Below are 17,708 nucleotides of genomic sequence, written 5' to 3'. Positions count from 1 at the left end.
GTGTAGAACAAAAAGGATGGAGGAAACTTCCCCCTTCGCAGCCATTTCCTCATCTCATCATCCGGCCTCTTCGGCTCCATCCCTCGAAATCTCCCCCCTTCAGCCCGCTGATCCAGCACCCTTGATCGTCATACCCAGCTCGCCCTCCCAACCCGATCCCTCACATCCTCGATCCTCTTCCGGGCACTCGGCATCCTCATCAACGATGACGACCTTGGCGCCCGCAATCTTGAAGCAATGCACCAGCGAGTCGCCCGCCAAGTTGTAGTTGATCCACGCCGGCGCCGAGCCAATCGACCACGAGCCGAGGTGTGTGAAGAGGAATTCCGGGCGGTTTGTCATGTACATGGCGACGAGCTCACCCGACTGCACGCCGTTCTGCAGCATGTATTGGCCATAGCGGCAGGCGTTGGCGTAGGTTTCGGCCCAGGTGTAGCAGCCATTGCGGGACCAGATGGCTTCGTCGTGTGCGGGCAGGCGCTGGACTTGTGCTTCGAATTGGTACCAGGGAGACTGGCCTCGTCCTCGTGCTGTTGCTCGTTAGCGGCTGTCTGTGGACATGTCGGATGTAAGCTCCGCACCATTCTTCTCAAACGCGCGCTGCGTCGCCTTTTGAGCGCGCAGGGCTGATATGTCTTTGCTGAAGTGGTATTTGGCGTCGATGTATGCGGCTGCAGCAGTTGCGCCAGCGATGGCGCCAGCAACGGCCTGGGGAGCTGTGGTGCTTGATTAGCTTACGCAGCTCGTGTACAACGGAGCACAGCAACAACGAACCGATCGGAAGAGCCATGCTGGACCCTTATCTACAATGGAATACACAAGAATATGGGAGCAGACACAATGCAGGTGGAGATGATCAGGCAACACAACAAGAGGGCATGTTCAAGTTTCCCCGAGCTGTAACACGTCTAATAAACCAGGTGCATGGCATCTGCGACGCCAACGCAGGTGATCAATTGCCGAGGGTTCCTCGGCCGCCTCGAAACGGCGGCGACAGGGGATGCCCGCCATCCCGCATGGGGCCACCCCACGCGCAGGCCCCACAAGTTCTCCAGTCGTGGCGCACTTCACGCGAACACGATGTGCGAGGGCTGCATTCCCTAGTTCGGATAATGGAGTCGGGCAGATGAGGTTTCGAAGACTCTTGCAGGAAAAACGCTTGGCAACATACAACGTTCCTCGCTATACTGACCCATTTTCCTCCGGCATATTTGCTCCAACTTCTGTAACTAAGAAACCGTTTGGTTTGGATCAACACTACGTATATGACGAGGGTTCGGTTGGGTTCTAGGCTGATACTACGAATAACTTCTCCTACCACGCTCTTACGTTGCGGTTGAGTGCTTCGGTTCCATCGCCAAGCTACTGCATCAACAATGGTAGGCTGATGTGATCGTGCTGTGTACGTATATCTTATTCCTGTCCGCACATTTCCTTGATTGCAGAAAGAAAATGTTCAGAGAGAGCGCCCGATCCGGAATAATCTCGGCCTATGAAACTATCCTTTGTTCATGTTCAAAAGCAAGTACACCCCAAGTGCGTGCCCCTAGTACACAGTCTTCTTAGCAGCGCGCAATTGGTGAAAGAAAAATAATTACACCGAGTGCCGTAACCGGAACTACTGTAGAATAACCCATTTGTGTATTTGAGCAGTACGTACTCGAAACAGGAGTGGGTTGCTAACGCACATAGTGTTCTTTGTAATGCGCAATTGTGGAAGGAGGGAAAAAAAAAATACCGACCTTGGGAGCGAGTACTTGCACATGTCGAACAACAAAGACTATATTGTAGTATACATGGTATTAAGACCTCGCCATGCTGGTCTATCCTTTTCTACGTCTTGTCTGCTCACCTACTCGATTGGATATTCGCTCGTATACACACAATAGCTCACTTCCCCATCGAAATATTTCTCCCTCATCAACATGGATGCAGAACGTCCAAACCTTCTGTGGACGCCTGAATTGGCACTTCGTTCTAAAGAACAGGTACTTCTAGAAGATTGGAAGGCTCCAAATAAGAGCGCCGCATCTTTGAAACAAATGGAGATTCTCACCTCGCCTGCCCCTGCTGATCTGACGACATGGACTACGTTGAAACCAAATCCTGCTGTGGTACTTTTTTACCAAGCGCATCTTAGCCCGCCTATTCCATCCATGGAGGAGATTGACGAAGCAACTGCAAAGAGTTCTCTTCATAAAGATCTTCACCTGCACAACGTATGCAGGATTGGAGACACAGTCATTAAATGCAGCGCTAGTCCTGATATCATAGAAATAAGCAAGGCACAGTAATGCATTGCACATTAAACTAACGAAGAGAACTAAACTAGGAAGCTGAGAATCTGCTTTTCCTTGCACAAAAGCGTCCTAAGCTGCGTATACCTACTGTTTTGGCTGCCTGGTCAACTACATCTATAACCGGTAGCGCAATATATTGCCTAATGATGAATTTTATCGAAGGCATCCCCTTGGACCATGAAGAGTTTGCAGGATTGCCGATACATGCGCAGAATATCATTTGTGCCAAGGCATCATCACAACTTCGTTATCTGCGCGAGCTTCCATCTGAGGGATACTACGGACGGGTTCATAAAAAAGGGTGGTTGTGCCCGCCAACAGGCTTGAACTCAAATACAAGCTCACACAGAATGGTTGTCGGGCCGTATCAAACCTACGAAGAATACTGTGCAGCTGTCTATCGTAGTTCGCAAGTACAAAAGGCCGCAAGCTATTCTTGTGTAGATTGGCCCTCAAAGCACGCAGAATTAATGGCGCGGCTCATATCTGTCTTCCCTGGCTGGGGACCCCAAGAGCCAAAGCTCACATGGATGGATCCAAAGATTGCAAACATCATCGCTCGACAGGTCGAAGGAGACAACGGAGGTGAAGACTGGGAAGTTTTCTTGATTGACTGGGAGTGTCTCGGGTGGTACCCTGCTTGGCTCCAAGGGCTGCAAGTGGATTCCTGCTGCAATATCATGCTTCGCGATCCTGAGCAGCCATCAGAATTCCATCCGTACAGAAGTTCGGAAATCAAAGGGAGGGTAATGAAGGATTTCGATCCCGAACCAGATTGGGAGAGGATAGCCATGGTCCACAGCCTACACTGGGTCTTTTATTAAATTGCCTAGTCATTCCATCTAATGCAAGAAGCATCATTCCACACTCCTAAGCAGTCAGAAAACCATGTCGGACGAATTGCGAGCAGCTTCACCGAAGCCGCCAATAATATTAACTATGCACCAACTAATCGCATACACCAACACCAATTCTCTCAAGCATCAATTCAATAACAGCAAAGGTCCATCCAAATCCACCTCGCCAACATGATACAATGAAGTGTGGTATATAGTAGTATAAATCGTCCCCTATTTTGTAATGCATCTGAGGTGCCTGTGCCATCAGACGCGTAAGAAACCATCAACGGGTCGAGCTACCAGAACAAAGGAAAGCCGAATAGTGGTATCGTGCAGAAAGTCCAGCAAGTGATGTGTAACAGGTAATGACGAATGTCGGGGTAAAAGCGCCGGTGCGGGCTAGAGTCGCAAGCTTGCTTGTAGACGAAGGTGTGCGTAAAATATATGGTGTGTATATGGAGGTTTTGAATGTAGATGCGTATAACATGGGTATATGGCTGAGGTAGATGTTCGTTACTGTCTGCATGTTTCAGATGCGCACGTAGTTGAGTGGGCTGTCGGCAGCCTGGTAGTTTTGCGATGGCGGGAGGTGAGGGAGCGAGAGCCGGGCTACGGAGCTACGCTTAGCTTATCTGATCTCTCGCAAAGATGAAGATAAGAAATCGGTCGACGTCTAGTAAAAGAAGCACTAACGCTCTCGGAATCCATTTGGCGAATCTTCCTTTCTCGCCCAGCACCTGGTGCTTCCAAGATGCGTGCTGCGCTCGTACAGTGGCTGGTAACACTAGCGCGTTAGTAAAACATATAGGAACTCGGCATCAGGAAACTTACATCTTCGTCCTTGGCAATCTTGACGTCCAGGACTAGGTTCCGGATTTCTTCGCACTTTGGCCAGCTTGGGTATGGCGTGCCCTGAGCGCGTTGTACGCTAACAATCACATCTCCCATGATCTCGAACTTCTTCCAGTTGATTCTTTCTTTGCCAACAACGCCACCTGGTGGGGCTTCTTTGCTGTCTCTTCCTAGTACAGCAGCGAACACGTTGACACCAGGATGTGGCGCCAACGCTGAGTCAGTCTTCTTCTTGTCTCCAACGATGGTAGAATTGCCTTCGGATGCGGACACGAGATCGCGGCGATGGAGGGGAATATAAGGAATGCGTTCTCCTGAGCTGTTATCCCACGCCAGGCGGTATGCAAAGTGCGACTTTTGAGAGCCCATGAGAATGTCGAGTTTCAGAAAATCATGCGTCGTTGCTTGCGGCACCAGATCTCGCGTAGCCAACAAGCGATGGACCGGGGCACTCTTGATTCCTGAAATGATCGCAGTCAGGGAGTTGTAATTGTTCAACTTGCGGAGTTGTCTGGCGATCTTCATCCACTTCTCAAGCATCAGAGCTCTATGCTTCGGTTTGTCGCGGAGAAGAATGTAGTTCTGGACCAAGTAAAAGACATGGTTGAAGTGCTCAGTCATGCGTGTCACGTTCTCCAGATTTCTGCACCTCTTTCTCTCCTCCGCGTTCAGGCTGACGTGTCGCACCAGATCTCGAGGACGGACGGAAGAGAACATGATCCAGTCGATTCTGGTCAGCTCCTTGGCAATCGCTTCATCCGATTCGCTCATAAGCTGATGCCATTGGATCTTCGATAATGGTTTGATCGGGTTCGGCTCCAGCTGCTGAGCCAGTCGTTCGTTCTTCTCCACTTGCGTGAGAAGTGCTTGTGATGATCCTAGAGACCCGATGGTGGAGTTGGTATTCTTCGTTCTGGTAGTTAGGACACTGTCGCGAGCAATAGACGTGCGATCGCCGGAGAACGTCAGATCGCCAAACGACTTGGTGAAATCTCCTTCGTCGGAATCCTCGTCGAGCACACTGTGGTGGAAGACTGGTATCTGGTCATTCTGCGCGCGCAGTCGATCGTTGCACGCCCACTCTGTATCGTCATCCTGGATGACCCACTCGAGGTCGTGGATAATCTCGTTCGCCGCCACCGCATACTCGCGACTAGACGCCAGAGCGGATGCAAACTTTCGAATCAGTCTGCGTGTCGTGGGATATGCAAAATCGCCAGGATAGTGGGAGACCCATTCCTCCAGAACAGCAAGATAACGCAAATGTGCAACAACGCGCATAATAGGCAGACTCTTGTCCTTGCTAAGGGCATCGAATCGCTTCAGAATTGCATCCAGCAGCTGTCCCGGGGTCGCAAACTTCCGGTAGAGAGCTAGGAATATGGCGACAAATTTCGAATCGTTCTTCGACATTGGCTGGGCCAGTAATCGGTCCACCAGCTGATCGAAAGTGTATCCCGTCTCGTCGGATGGCTTCACGGACATGATGCTCTGTGCGGTATCAGAATCTTGGTCATCGGATTCTTGCGAGTCGTATCCAGGCGATTCATCGGCGTTGAAGAATGTCTTGTTTGCGTCACTTGGCTTATAGCGATGTCCTTTTCCTTCAGTCGATGCTGGTCGGTACCGCACCGAAATCTCAGAGCTGGCGCGTTCGTGTTTTCGCCACATGTCTTTGTGAATGGAGCGAACAGCTGACGAGTTTGCTCTTCGTCGTGCCGTAGATGCTTGTGATCGAGCTGCATTTGATAGTCAACATTCGCGTCCAATCGGATATAGTATCTACAGTCTCACAGAGCAAGACAGGGCTCGTTTCGAAGTTGCTGAGACAGAGGAGGGCCACTCACGTCGTTTTGCCGCAATGACGGTCCTTGTCACGAATGTCAGACATTCTCGCTGTGTGTCGGCAGAGGACGCAGAGCTCTGAAAGACACGCACGTCCCCGAGAAATGTCTTTGCTTTTTGTTCGACCACGGAGGGGTCAACTTCGCGATGCGCGGGGTGCTGGTCGCATTTGCAGGCGACAAGAACGAAGGGGATGTGTGCCTTGGCCAGTATGCCTGCAAACCGCGTTAGCTACACGGCGTTTCCTCGCGCCACGACTGCACTGACTCATCAATTCTGGCACGCCGGCCAAACTCTCCTTGACTGTCACGTCGTACATGGTGATTGCGCCGTCGATGCGTGGTGGTGCTGCGTCGTCGGCAGCCTTGGGCCACTCAATGACGTTGCCCGGCTTGACGTGAATGTCGTCGATCTTGAGCTCCACGAAGCGCACCACGTAGGGGATGTTGTCGATGGTCCATTTCCTGTGGCATTGGGTCGGTGGTGTTGTGTCGGCCAAGCCCAGGGCTTTTTGCATGAAGGTGGTCTTGCCAGTGCCGGGCGCGCCAATAACGGCGATGTTCATGTCCAGCATGGTTGGAGCCGCGTCGTTGTTGCTCTCCTGTACATTCATGTCAGCGCTGAGTCCGGCTCTAGAGAGACGCTACCAAAAAATAATAATCTACATACACCTGAAGACGCCTCGGAGGCTGCCTGAGCCGACGGCTGGCGGTTGTGGATGTGCGTGGGCGACAGCGGGCCCTCGGTGTCTGAAGAAGAATCGACCTCGCTCTCAGAGGCCTCTTCCTTGGTGCTCTCGACGGGCTGGGGGAAGTGGTAGCGCATGGAAGAAGGCGTCGTCGGCTATCTCCTCGCCGTCCTGGGAGTACAGCGAAGCATTGTCGTCGACCACGCCCTTGTCGTTGAGCTTGGGGGCGATCGGGGTCGAGTAGGCGCGTCCCTTGAGGGCCGGGCGCCGGGTGGTGGTGGTACTCGACGAACCCGTCACGGATTCTCTGCGCGGCGGAGGCTGCATCGACTCGACGCTTTTGGACTTCTCCGAGCGTTTCGCGGATGCAGCGTGCACGGCGCGCCTCTCCTCCTGTCGCAGGCATGGGAGCGTCGACGTGATGCTCGCCGTGGTCTGAGACGGTGGTGGGTGCGACGTCGAGGTTACGAGTGGGCGTGTGACAGCCTGCTCTCTCAAGCGGCGTACGCAGCGCGGGGCTGCTCTGGCAGGCATTGGGAGCCGTGCAGGGTGCTGGGCAGGAGGGCAGAGGGCAGGCGGAGCCGATTGGGGCGTTCTCCGGACACAACTCACTCCACAACAAGTGGGTTCGCGCGTGCGAAAAGGAGCTTTCAGGGCGGACCACCAGCTTGTCGACGGCCTTCGCGGAGAGAGCACATCATTTCATCGACATGCGTGCTAGCGGAGGGGGCTGCCCCCATCGTAGCGTCCGTGCTCGGCTCCCAGCAGCCGCCTTGGGAAACATGACAATCTCAGAAGATACACAATCGAATCGCCTCACTCAGAGTGTCGCTGGCTGTGACGTGATATCAGATAGAGTTTGGTCGCTACCGATCAGGAGTCCAGGACCCTCTCATGTGACGAGACGCCGCCCTCTCCCCAACACCCCCAACACCCCCAACGCCCCAACACCCAACATACGATGAGCACGCCCTGTTCATCAGCTCCAGGCATGAATCGAGGGGGCAAACAGTCCAAAGCAGCTCAAGACACACGGCAGCACTAACCCTCCTTTGTCATATCAGCCTCACCTCCGCGCGTGGCTTCGGCTCCAATTAGACTTTGTGCTCGGAACATTCAGCAGAGTGCGATCGACACTGCTCCCGGCACCTCTCGTCTCAACCTTCAGCTGCAACCAAGATAGCTCACCAACAGCAGCAGCTTCTCCGGCTTCTCCACAGCGGGGTCTGCATTTCGTTGCGAGCCAGCCAATACAGCAAACAGGCGTATAGCACGCCGCTATTATACCTATCATACCACACGTCTGCTCTGCATCCGGTTCTTGCCCCGCCGCCTGCATGTCGAGCGCGAGTAAGTCCTGAGACGCAGCATTTTCAAGATTTGGCACACATGCCCCAATCAATACCACTCAAGGATGATCCCATCTTCGCAAATCGCCAAACCGCAGATTCAAGCACGCGTTCAAGATGCGCCAGTCAACGTTCCCTTGCAATGCGTTGCCTCGGCGCCTCGGGCAATTGTGTAAACCTCGCTCTGGAACTCTGTTTCTCGTAACGAACCGCTCAGCGATGAGAGATCTGCGTCGTCGCTCGGCTGATCGACAACTTGCACCCAACGAGTATCGTCCTTGGACCCCGTTTGGGGGGCGCTCCGAGGAGCATCACGAGCAGCCCAGCCCACCTATGATGACATTGATCTCTCGGTGGAACGAGCCGAGAGCAGGCAGCAGCGTCGGTGTCGTCGCCGTGTAGCGGATGCGATGTCCGATAAGGTTGTCTTGATGACTTGCAGACTAGTTCGCGACGCCACGGCGAACCCGCAGAACTCTAATTCAGTTCAGCGATGTCGACGACAGATTGCAGGCCGGGCGTTCGAAGATCGCATCGCTGGATAAATCGTACACTAGTCGGATGTAAGACAGCCAAGTTCGAAGATCGTTGCATATCATTATGTACATTGGTTCAATTTACATTCATTCATCCAACCCCTTCCAGCAATACCCATTACAGCAAATTCCCCAAACATCCCCTACCTCTTCACCCTCCCCCAAATCCTCCCCCAAAGCCCCCCAAAGCACCCCCTCTCCTTCAACCCCCACCCCCCCAATACCCTCGCCCCCTTCTCCGCCCCCATCCCCATCTTCTGCAACTCCTTCTCCTTCTCCTGCTCCATCTCATTCGCGCGCCGCACTCTTTCCTTCATCGTCGCGCGATGCATGAAATTGAACTCGGCCTTGGCTTCTTCGCGCTCAGATTTCCACTTCGTCAGGCTCTGGCGGTCGGGCACGGACGGGGGCTGGTCGAAGGTTACTGTTTCGGTGCGCTTTGTGGAAGAGGGGGATTTGAGGCTCGAGGCGCGGTGGCGGCTTGATATTGAGGCTGGGCGCGCGGGGAGGGGGGCTGATGGGGGGTGTTTGTAGCGTGCGGGTTGAGTAACGGAGGCAGAGCGCTTTTGGCGCACTTGCTGCTGTTGGCTCGATGATGAGCGTGCTGACACTGACTTTGGTCGTGGTTTCTGAGGTACGTTGAAATAACTACTGGACATATTCTTCGGTGGTCCTGGTGACATGGTTCCGAGCAGAGGAGTGGTATACTGGTCAACGCGCGTGTACGGCAGCGACGAGGTGCGCATCTCTGATGGTGTCTTCGCGTACATTGGTCCCGGGTGCTGGACGGGATATCCATTACGATAGTGCGACGTTGCCGCCATGTAGTAAGAGCGTGTGGGCTGCGGACATCCAGTTGGTAGTGGAGGCACTCCAGGCACCGTGAGAGACTGACTGGAAGAGCTGGAACGAGACCTGCGCATAGTGCTGTCGCGACTGGAGCGAAACGAACTCGAGTCTGTGCTGGTATGTTCAGAAGAATCGCCATCGTGCTCGCGAGAGTCACTGGGTCGTAAAGGACGGCCGGCGCTCGAGGTCAGGTCGGAACGCGATGGCGTGCTTGTCATCGAGCGACTGTCATGGATAAGATGTTGTTGACTGTAGTAGGATTTGAGATACGGTTGGCTTGTCTTGTTTCTCGATAGCTGCGGCGTGTTCGCCCTGCTATGGAAGCTTCCTGCCTGCAAGCTTGTGCTGGACATTTCTCGTCTTACAGTATTTGCTGAAAGTGTCTGCTCGGCCTGCATTCTTGCTTGTGCTCTGCGAGCATTCCAGCCTACCTCGGGTTGTGTGCGACTCGTGTGGCCTTCCCTGTCGAGCGGCGCCCGCTGTGCAAGCATCATGTCTGTCGAAGGAACCGGAGACCGACTTTCAATGCATTCGGGTCGGGCACAGTACTGAGGTAGACTTTGTCGCTTGCTCACATTTGAAGACTTGCGGGTGCCAGCGGTTGTTGAGCCTAGTCGATCCGGAGATATTTGCGCATGGCCAATGGACGTTCTGAAGCCAGGAGTGTGTTCGGTTGCGGAAAGCTCGCTGATAGTCTGCAGCGTACGTCGCCGTTCTTGTAATTGCCGACGTTTGGTCATTTGCGGATCAGTCGCGGGCCGCCCTTGAGGAATTTTCTGCAAAGGCATTGTCGGAATGGCCTGATATGTCCCTTGGAGTACGATGCTCTGGACACCTTCTCAGACAGAACAGCAGACTTGAGATAAATGATCCTCGCCACTAAGAAGCGATGCTCCTTGTCGGCCAAGTGCGGTATTGCAGTGCTCTGAAATAGAGAATTCCCTGAAACAGTACAGCTGAACGTGGAGTTCTCCCAGAGGTATGGCTACCCTCCAGATTCAGGACACTGAAACGTACCCAGTACAATGGATAGGACAGGAAGCAAGGGAGGTTTCCCGCGGTACAATTGCTCGGGACGCAGGCGAGCTCCTTGAATTTGAACGAGCTGTAGCCTACCGACAGAGTGTCCTATGTAATAGCTTGCCTTAGTGGTAGATCTCGGGATAGAGCTGAAGGTTGTGTCACTTCCTTGCATGCGACCACCTTCGGGTCGGATCGCGGACTTTGAGCTTTCTGTTGGCGTTGCACAACCTCCTCGAAAGCGCATATGATCTATGCAAGGTCGACATGTGTTTGAAGGCCTGGCGGTCAGAATTCACCGAGATTTTTGAGACGGTGAGGATGTTCGTCTCAGCTGTGAGGTCTGGAAGCAGTAGTCCATTTATCGATCCGAGATCGAGGTCTCAGTCAGGAAGGCATCGAGTTGCCAGAGTCCTTCTGTTGAACAGCTAGATGCGTACACGACCCGCCTTCATGGATCTTCATGCTAACTCAGGGCGTGTCAGCTTTCGCGTGCTTGATTCGGTCAAGGCCTTGCCGCACTTCTGACATACAAATTTAAGCCTCGCCCATGGAATGTCTTCGGAACGGACAGTTCCCCGGCACCATTAAACTTCACCGATATTGGTCTGTGATAAAGCTCCGGGGCGTACTAGTCCGATGGGAGTCAAGAGCAGCAGCGCTGCATGACATTATTGCTTGAGGCTGCGAAGTGTGCGCAGACATCTGAAGCCATATCGGGTGCGCCGCAACATCGGGTAAAGTCGTGTCACATTACACCGGAACATGCCGCTGACGACATCCGCCTATCGTCGTTTTCAATTTATGAATTGTAGCGAATAGGTTGTTCTCGTGGCGAGGAGCCACGCCATCGTGCGGTGAGGTCGTATTGTGGATGGCTGACGTGCGTCCCATGGACGTGGCTAGGTCCAGCTCTTCGTGAAATCCACAATTCATGGTCAGTCAAATGTTGTCTAGAGGAGCATCATGGGGAGATTTCGACGTGGGAATAGTCGTATAGATGGCGTCTTGGCGAGAAATCATTAGATACTGCTGAGGTTCGTGACCTCCATACGCTCCACATCTCTCGACATCTCCACGAAGACAACGGCCTGCCCGAGACTCCCAGGGAGCGGTCAGCGGATTTACCCACCACGTTGTTTCTCCGGACAGCGCCTCGTCATGCTGTCATGCGCCGGTTGTCTAACACATGTGCAACCCTCGAATACGATATAGTTGTACTGGGAATGCCACCTGAGCATCTGGCATCATTGTGGTTTTTCTTCAGAGGCTTTGCAACCCGATCACACACTAACCTCTCATTTCTGTGCAGAAGCAGATGGATAAGCTGGCCAACGTTGACGACTTTATTACGCTTCGACCTAGGTGCGTCTACAACCGCTTCGTGAAGTTGCTACTCACATGAACTCGCGGACTATCAGCATTCAATAGGAGCTACGGAACGCCTTTGATGATGTGATAACTGATAAAGCGACTGATTCCCAAACTTGATGTCTGGCGGGGGCGAAGGTAAGTTTGAGTAAGAGAGAATTGTTGGGGGATTTGCCGATGAAGAAACTGAGCATGAATCTATTTGACTTTTTTGAGAGTTGGGGTGTTGAGCCTATGCTGATTGTACGTTAGCAGTGTGTGATGTTGTTTTTGCTTTGATACCTTGGACATGCAGCAGATGTGTTACTGCAGGTAGCCCAGTGACAGCGTCATAACGGACGACAAAAACCACTCATCTTACTTATACGGCGCCGTCTCCACTACTAGTCACGGGTGAGGGATGGAAGAACACAAGCACACTTGGACCAGGAAGAGAACAATGAGTCTGGGACCCCATTCCCTTGATTCATATTCATTCCATCATCATATACTCCGTTCACTTCCCAACCCCTAATTCGTTTCATCCTTCATGATTCACCCTATTTGTTCAACTCTTCTGCCCTCTTCTTCAAATCCGCCTTGCTCTCTGGGGTTGGCAGATTATCCGCATGCACCGGTCCCTATCTCGCATTAGCTCTGATCTCCCATCTAGCACTCACTCCATCAAGGACACATACCGGGTTCGCCTTGTGTGCGTTCGCATGCGCGGCGCCGCCCGAGGTAGCCTCGTTAGCTTCCTTGCTGTCGTGCAGCTCGTGCGTCGAAGCGTTGCTGTCGGAGGACTCCTTGGCTAACTTTGTCGGTGATGCCTATATCAATCAGCAACGCATCAACCATGTGAGAAAGAGAGGAAAGACGTACTGCCAGTGGCATTCTCTTCAGCTGGATGGACGGGCATCTTGACTAGGTCTTTGTGATCCTGTGGTATTGAAGAAGCTACGTTTGATTTGCTCTTCAATACTGGGTTGTTCGTCCTTGACGGTGAGGTTCTTGACTTCTTTCTCAAGGTTGTCCGCTTCGGTTGGGTATGTGCTTGGTCGTTCGGTGCCTTGATAGAGCCACTTGATCTTGTTGGCGATGGAAGCGTTGGGGCCGGGTGCTGAGGTCGACATGGCGATGGATGATATAGCTGACGCGGGTGATCGGTGACGTAGGGGAAGGTGCAGCCTGAATGGAAGGAAGGTAAAGGTGGGGCTTGGGGCTTGGACGTTGATGTTGCGAAGTGAAATGGGTTAGTGCGGGGTATGGAAGGAGGAAGGCGCGCGGGAGATGTGATGATGGCAATGGTGACGACGAGTGAAGTCTAGATTTCGACATGATGGGCAAATCGTGCTTTACATGCATGTTCCAAGCACTTGGGGTTCGGGTTCCAACCTTGGAAGGCAAGTGGGTACAAGTGATTCGTATTTCTTCCATGTTATGCACGTTGACTTGCATCTCTGGAGTAGATGCTCGCTTCGTGATTCATAATTTTCTATAATGTCTTATCCAGATGAGCCAGAAGACAGTCTTGTACATGAAGCGACTTGGGATAATATTATCGCTGAGGTACGTGAGCACCTAGATATCTATACACCAGATCCAAACGAGCTCCACGACAATGTGTAGGACTGTATTTCAAGGCAATGTTAACGTTGAATCATAACGCTCTTCATGAAACCACAATATACCAAACATGGGTGTTCCAAATTCGGGGTGGAATGAATGTCAGGGGGCACGTGCCTTCACTGCTTGCAGCCCGACGTGATCAGGGCTTTCCTACAGCAGCAACGCCACCAAGTGCATCGCCGCAAGACTACGAATTCGCCCAATCGTCTATAGTAAGAACATTGCATTGATGCTAACAGAGGCCCGGCAATACACAAAAGCGTACCCAACCTTCCCCTCCATCATTGCTGTTCCAATGCCATAGTACTCCCCCAAAAAGTGGTGTCAAGAATCGTCCATTAAAAAAAATAGTAAGAGCTCCACCAAGCCAGGGCCCTCCATACTCCGAAAGGATGCGATGCTCGGTATCGTGGTATCGTAGTAAGGTTCAATGCGATCGCAACTATGCCTTCTCGGCTTCAACGGTTCGGGACGAGTGTGGCCTCTCTACCAGGACATAGTCAGCGCTGTTCTGAGAGGATGGCGTTGCCGGTTGCGCACCTGCTATGTTGGCCATGGTCTGGCTGTCTGCGCGCGCCTTGTCTTGGGTGGGAAAGGTGCCTTCGAGGGGGCTGCGGCGCTGGCTGTCTTTCCGTCGTGGCGGCGAGTTGGTGGCAGCTTGCTTCAGTCGGTCCTCGGCTTCGCGCAGGCGGCGTTCTATCGCCTCGAGCTCTTGGGTTTGTGTGGTGACGGCTTGCTTCCTGGGGTGGGTGATTAGCGGAGCATGTGATAGGGGTGTGTGGAGAACACACTTTTGGTGGACGTTCTTGTCGAGGCTATCGAGGTCGCCATCGAGCTTGAACAGGCTGTCCAGCTCGCTCATGAAGTTCTTCGCAATGGTGCTGCATTGTCCTGTCAGAATGCGGGAGCTACTGTAGCGCGCGGGTGAAGCTTACGACTGGGGGCGGTTGTTTGGCTTCCAGCCCTGCTTCCACTCATTCTCGGGGTTCTCCATGGTATCGGTAGTCATGATGATGATGATGATGGTATGCGAAGATGGTGTAGCAGCAAGCAAGGCAGAAGACGGTGCGATGCGCAACGCTATGGAGCTGGTGCAGATCAAGATGGTTGCGGGGGAGATGGGCTTATGAAGTGGTATGCGACGACGCAAACGGCCAGACAAGATGGCAAGTCAGACACGTTTCAGGAAAGGAAAGGGTATCTGGGGGAGGCAGAGTGGGCGGGCATGATATGCATGTCCTGATGATTAAGATCTGAGGTCGCAATTTCATTTGATCAGGAGAAAGGGGATGGGTTCTATGCTCCGTTTAGCTTGGGCGTCGATCTAGTGGAGCTCAGCTCGGAACTGAGGGACGTCCCCTTCGGCGGAATCTCGTCCAGGAGATGCCTGCGCTGCATGCAAGAGGGGAGGGATGCATGGCGACGTCTGGACGGTCGAGAAAGGCGATTTCACGTGCCAGACCGTCTCCGATACATGGCTCAGAGTCTCGATTGGCGTAGTGGCCGCCCCGCGCTCGCGTGAAGGGAGCTACTGTGCTGCGGTACTAGCATCTTGACGCGTCCTGTCCTGTGCAAGCGCGGCCAATCGCCAATCGCCAATCAGGGCCCGCGCGGCTGCTGGGAGGGCGCTGTTCTGCAGAAACACGCAAACCATCTTTTCTTTTCATTTCATCACCGCTGCGACACACCCCGACGTCTTCCACCCGCCCAAACCACGCGCCCATCTCCCGCGCGCCGTGCAATGCCCGCCCGCCCCTCGTGAACCGCCGTCCGCAGTCGCGCTGGCTCCTCTTCCCTCGCCCTCGCCCTCGCACCGCCCGCCGCGCGCCAAAGACGCCCACTGGTCGCGGGGGATGAATACTAGCGGCTCTGCCTACACCAACCTCGAGTCGCTGCTGCTGTTCCAATGTCTGCGCGCCTATGGCGTGGGCAACAATGTCTTCGGCCGCATCTCGGACCTGCTCAAGAAGAACCCCGACGTGACGGGCAACAAATACTTCCAGAGCGGCCGTCTGAGTCCCGATGCCCTGCGCAACTTCTACCTAGAGCGCCTGAGGCGCGAGCTTGAGCACGAGCAGGGCGACAGCAGCGACGACGCCAACGCCGATGGCGCAAATCCACGGAAGCGCAAAAAGGCCAGTCCCGCGCTGCCCACGGTCCAGGAATCGCTGCAGCACCAGCACCTCATCCCCAAGCTGGTCAACAAGCTGTACGCCTCGTACCGCCACGAAGTTGTCGAGCAGATCCGCGCCGAGGAGGACCGCTATGAGAAGCTGCAGCGCGAACTGAAGAGCATCGAGCGTGGAGAGTGGGACGACCAGCTGCGGGAGCGTGCCAACGGAAGGACACCTGCACCGCGAAGCCCTACGCTGCCGAGGAAGTCGCCTCATCTCGCTCAGAAGCCTCTGCAGCCCGCCAGTCCCCAGGCAGCGCCGAATGGAGCACCCACCCCAGATGCACAACCAGCCGTGGACCCTGCGAGAGCAGCCCAAAACTCCACCTCGCCGCGGAGGAAGCAGGCTGCTTTGGAACAGCGACCGACGACGACGACACCACAGCCAGCTGCATCGGCGTCTCCACAGCCAAACCTCGCTCAGCCGCTCGCACCACCACCGCCGCGATTCCAGCCATCCCCGCACCCGCCCTACAACGGACCCGCATACCAGAACCAGCCCTACCCGCCAGGACAGCAGCCTCAGGCACCGCCCAACGTCCCGCTTCAACCTGGCCAACACCCAAGTTCCCCAGCCGTTGGACTTCAGCCTCATCCTTACGGAACCAATGGCCCACCGCAGTACGGCCCACCTCACGCCGGGCCATCTCCGTACTCTCCATCCCAACAGCGTTTCCCACACCAGCCTCCGGGGCCACAGCCTGCGGGCACTCAAGGCCCGTACCAGCAGCAACGACTACAGTACCCACCCGCACAACCCCACCACCCTCTCCATGCGTCACAGTATGCCCAGCCGCCTCCGCAAGCTGGCTTCATGCTACCGCCGTTCCAAGTGTCCCCGCAAGACCCGTCGCGTGTGCATCCTCAGTCGGCCTCAACGCCAAACTACCCTCAAGTGTCCACGCCTGTTAGCAATCGACAACTCCCGCCGTCTGGAAGGGGCGGGTGTGCAGACTCCTGGCAATGGCAGGCAGGGCATTCCACCCATGCACCCACTTGTCACTCAGGCCAGGCATTCTCTCTCTACACCGATCAACTCGCGCTCTCCAATCAGTGCCATGGGCACTCCAGTGTCCGCCAAGAGTGTGTGGAAAAGGTCGATGAGCTTTGCCGGAACACCTGCCGCCAGCCCGCGTCCGGTCCCCGAGCCAATCGACGACTTTGTTCCGCTCGAGACCCCGCGACAAAGCCCAGCAAAGCCCAAGTCGCAGCGTAAACCGCGAGCAAAAGGCAAGGGCAAAGAGAAAGATTCAGAGCAAGCGCCTGCGGACGATGCCGCGCCGGAGACGGAGTCCCAGCCGGATGACACTGTGGTTGAAGTCGAAACTCGATCAGGTCGATCACGGCGCAAAGCACCTCCAAAACGCGCAAGGCCGGGAAGTCTGGCTTCCTCTCGAGCAGGAGGCTCTGTGCGCGATCGTAGCCGCAGTCAGTCTATCTTGTCACACACCGAGACTGTTGCAGCCGACAACGAGTCACAGGCCGGCAACCGCATCAAGTCTGAGCGTGCAACATCTATAGACGCCATCGACGAAGAATCTGTGGATACCCCATCTCAGATGACCACGCGCAGGCGAGGCGCAGCAACACGGCGAAAGCGCAATGCGCGAGAAGCATCTCTTGAGGAGCCCGAAGACCACTTCAGCACCCCCGGCCCACCACGCACCATTATCGCACCTCGCTACTTCGCCCGCACCTGCGCTCCCATCATGAACGACATCCAGTCCCACAAGCACGCCTCGACCTTCTCCGCCGCCGTCCGCGCCAAAGACGCAGAAGGCTACTACGACATCATCAAGCGCCCGACCGATCTCAAAACCATCCAAAAAGCCATCGCCAGCGGCGCAAAACAAGTCGCATCTGCAGCGTCCGATACGCCCGCCGGTAGTCCTGGCGGCGGGGGCGGTGTCGTCGAACTCCCCGTTATTCCTGACAACATCCCGCCCAAGTCGATTGTCAACGCCGCCCAGCTAGAGAAGGAACTCATGCGCATGTTTGTCAATGCTGTCATGTTCAACCCGGGCGAAGATGGCGTTGTGGAGGATGCGCGGGAGATGTTTGAGACGGTGCAGCGGAGCGTGAGTACTTGGCGTAATGTGGAGAGGAGTTCTGGCAGGACGGAGGTCGAGGACACGCCGACTGTGGAGGAGGACGAGGCGCCGAGTGGGAAGAGGAGGAAGGTGTAGTATGCCTATACTCGCAGGAGTGGGAGTTGGTGAATATGAGAAGTAGAATTTTTTTTTAATGACAATTGATACCATTATTTGTTCTTGTACAC

General features: G+C 54.5%; 8 protein-coding genes across 8 annotated transcripts; 3 read left to right on the top strand and 5 right to left on the bottom strand.

Moving 5' to 3' along the window:
- Nucleotides 1-99: 99 nt before the first annotated feature.
- SNOG_07340 (hypothetical protein) lies at nucleotides 100-790 on the bottom strand (the record flags this gene model as incomplete). The annotated part of the gene is made up of 3 exons (XM_001797626.1): nucleotides 100-530; nucleotides 582-716; nucleotides 739-790. The coding sequence occupies 3 exons, from the start codon at nucleotides 788-790 to the stop codon at nucleotides 100-102; spliced, it is 618 nt and encodes a 205-aa protein (XP_001797678.1).
- Nucleotides 791-1,925: 1,135 nt separating this feature from the next.
- On the top strand, nucleotides 1,926-3,124 carry SNOG_07339 (hypothetical protein; the record flags this gene model as incomplete). Its single annotated transcript, XM_001797625.1, has 2 exons — nucleotides 1,926-2,219; nucleotides 2,333-3,124. The coding sequence occupies 2 exons, from the start codon at nucleotides 1,926-1,928 to the stop codon at nucleotides 3,122-3,124; spliced, it is 1,086 nt and encodes a 361-aa protein (XP_001797677.1).
- Nucleotides 3,125-3,827: 703 nt separating this feature from the next.
- SNOG_07338 (hypothetical protein) lies at nucleotides 3,828-7,058 on the bottom strand (the record flags this gene model as incomplete). Its single annotated transcript, XM_001797624.1, is given in 6 exon segments — nucleotides 3,828-3,914; nucleotides 3,971-5,685; nucleotides 5,839-6,051; nucleotides 6,104-6,479; nucleotides 6,506-6,640; nucleotides 6,660-7,058. 6 exon segments carry the CDS (start codon nucleotides 7,056-7,058, stop codon nucleotides 3,828-3,830), a joined length of 2,925 nt encoding a protein of 974 aa, XP_001797676.1.
- Nucleotides 7,059-8,552: 1,494 nt separating this feature from the next.
- SNOG_07337 (hypothetical protein) lies at nucleotides 8,553-9,179 on the bottom strand (the record flags this gene model as incomplete). Its single annotated transcript, XM_001797623.1, has 1 exon — nucleotides 8,553-9,179. One exon carries the CDS (start codon nucleotides 9,177-9,179, stop codon nucleotides 8,553-8,555), a length of 627 nt encoding a protein of 208 aa, XP_001797675.1.
- A 3,009-nt stretch (nucleotides 9,180-12,188) lies between these two features.
- SNOG_07336 (hypothetical protein) lies at nucleotides 12,189-12,761 on the bottom strand (the record flags this gene model as incomplete). Its single annotated transcript, XM_001797622.1, has 4 exons — nucleotides 12,189-12,269; nucleotides 12,327-12,439; nucleotides 12,511-12,552; nucleotides 12,590-12,761. The coding sequence occupies 4 exons, from the start codon at nucleotides 12,759-12,761 to the stop codon at nucleotides 12,189-12,191; spliced, it is 408 nt and encodes a 135-aa protein (XP_001797674.1).
- A 367-nt stretch (nucleotides 12,762-13,128) lies between these two features.
- SNOG_07334 (hypothetical protein) lies at nucleotides 13,129-13,561 on the top strand (the record flags this gene model as incomplete). The annotated part of the gene is made up of 3 exons (XM_001797621.1): nucleotides 13,129-13,197; nucleotides 13,401-13,469; nucleotides 13,499-13,561. The coding sequence occupies 3 exons, from the start codon at nucleotides 13,129-13,131 to the stop codon at nucleotides 13,559-13,561; spliced, it is 201 nt and encodes a 66-aa protein (XP_001797673.1).
- Nucleotides 13,469-14,369, bottom strand: SNOG_07333 (hypothetical protein). The gene is made up of 4 exons (XM_001797620.1): nucleotides 14,193-14,369; nucleotides 14,049-14,138; nucleotides 13,798-13,997; nucleotides 13,469-13,743 (listed from the first exon to the last, which is right to left on the bottom strand). The coding sequence occupies exons 1-4, from the start codon at nucleotides 14,264-14,266 to the stop codon at nucleotides 13,700-13,702; spliced, it is 408 nt and encodes a 135-aa protein (XP_001797672.1). The 5' UTR covers nucleotides 14,267-14,369; the 3' UTR covers nucleotides 13,469-13,699.
- A 741-nt stretch (nucleotides 14,370-15,110) lies between these two features.
- On the top strand, nucleotides 15,111-17,616 carry SNOG_07332 (hypothetical protein; the record flags this gene model as incomplete). Its single annotated transcript, XM_001797619.1, has 2 exons — nucleotides 15,111-16,051; nucleotides 16,131-17,616. The coding sequence occupies 2 exons, from the start codon at nucleotides 15,111-15,113 to the stop codon at nucleotides 17,614-17,616; spliced, it is 2,427 nt and encodes an 808-aa protein (XP_001797671.1).
- Nucleotides 17,617-17,708: the final 92 nt, after the last annotated feature.

This window comes from Parastagonospora nodorum, assembly GCF_000146915.1.
Source record: "Parastagonospora nodorum SN15 chromosome Unknown scaffold_11, whole genome shotgun sequence".
Taxonomy (NCBI): Eukaryota; Fungi; Ascomycota; class Dothideomycetes; order Pleosporales; family Phaeosphaeriaceae; genus Parastagonospora; species Parastagonospora nodorum.
This window is presented reverse-complemented; position numbering and strand designations above follow the sequence as displayed.

Bases quoted from the DNA above. Each gene is read 5' to 3' on its own strand.
- SNOG_07333 (XM_001797620.1), bottom strand. From the start codon at position 14,266: ATGACTACCGATACCATGGAGAACCCCGAGAATGAGTGGAAGCAGGGC. The intron at 14,139-14,192 runs GTAAGCTTCACC...AGGACAATGCAG, and splicing joins CCAAACAACCGCCCCCAGTC to CACCATTGCGAAGAACTTCA. The intron at 13,744-13,797 runs GTGCGCAACCGG...ATGTCCTGGTAG, and splicing joins GACCATGGCCAACATAGCAG to AGAGGCCACACTCGTCCCGA.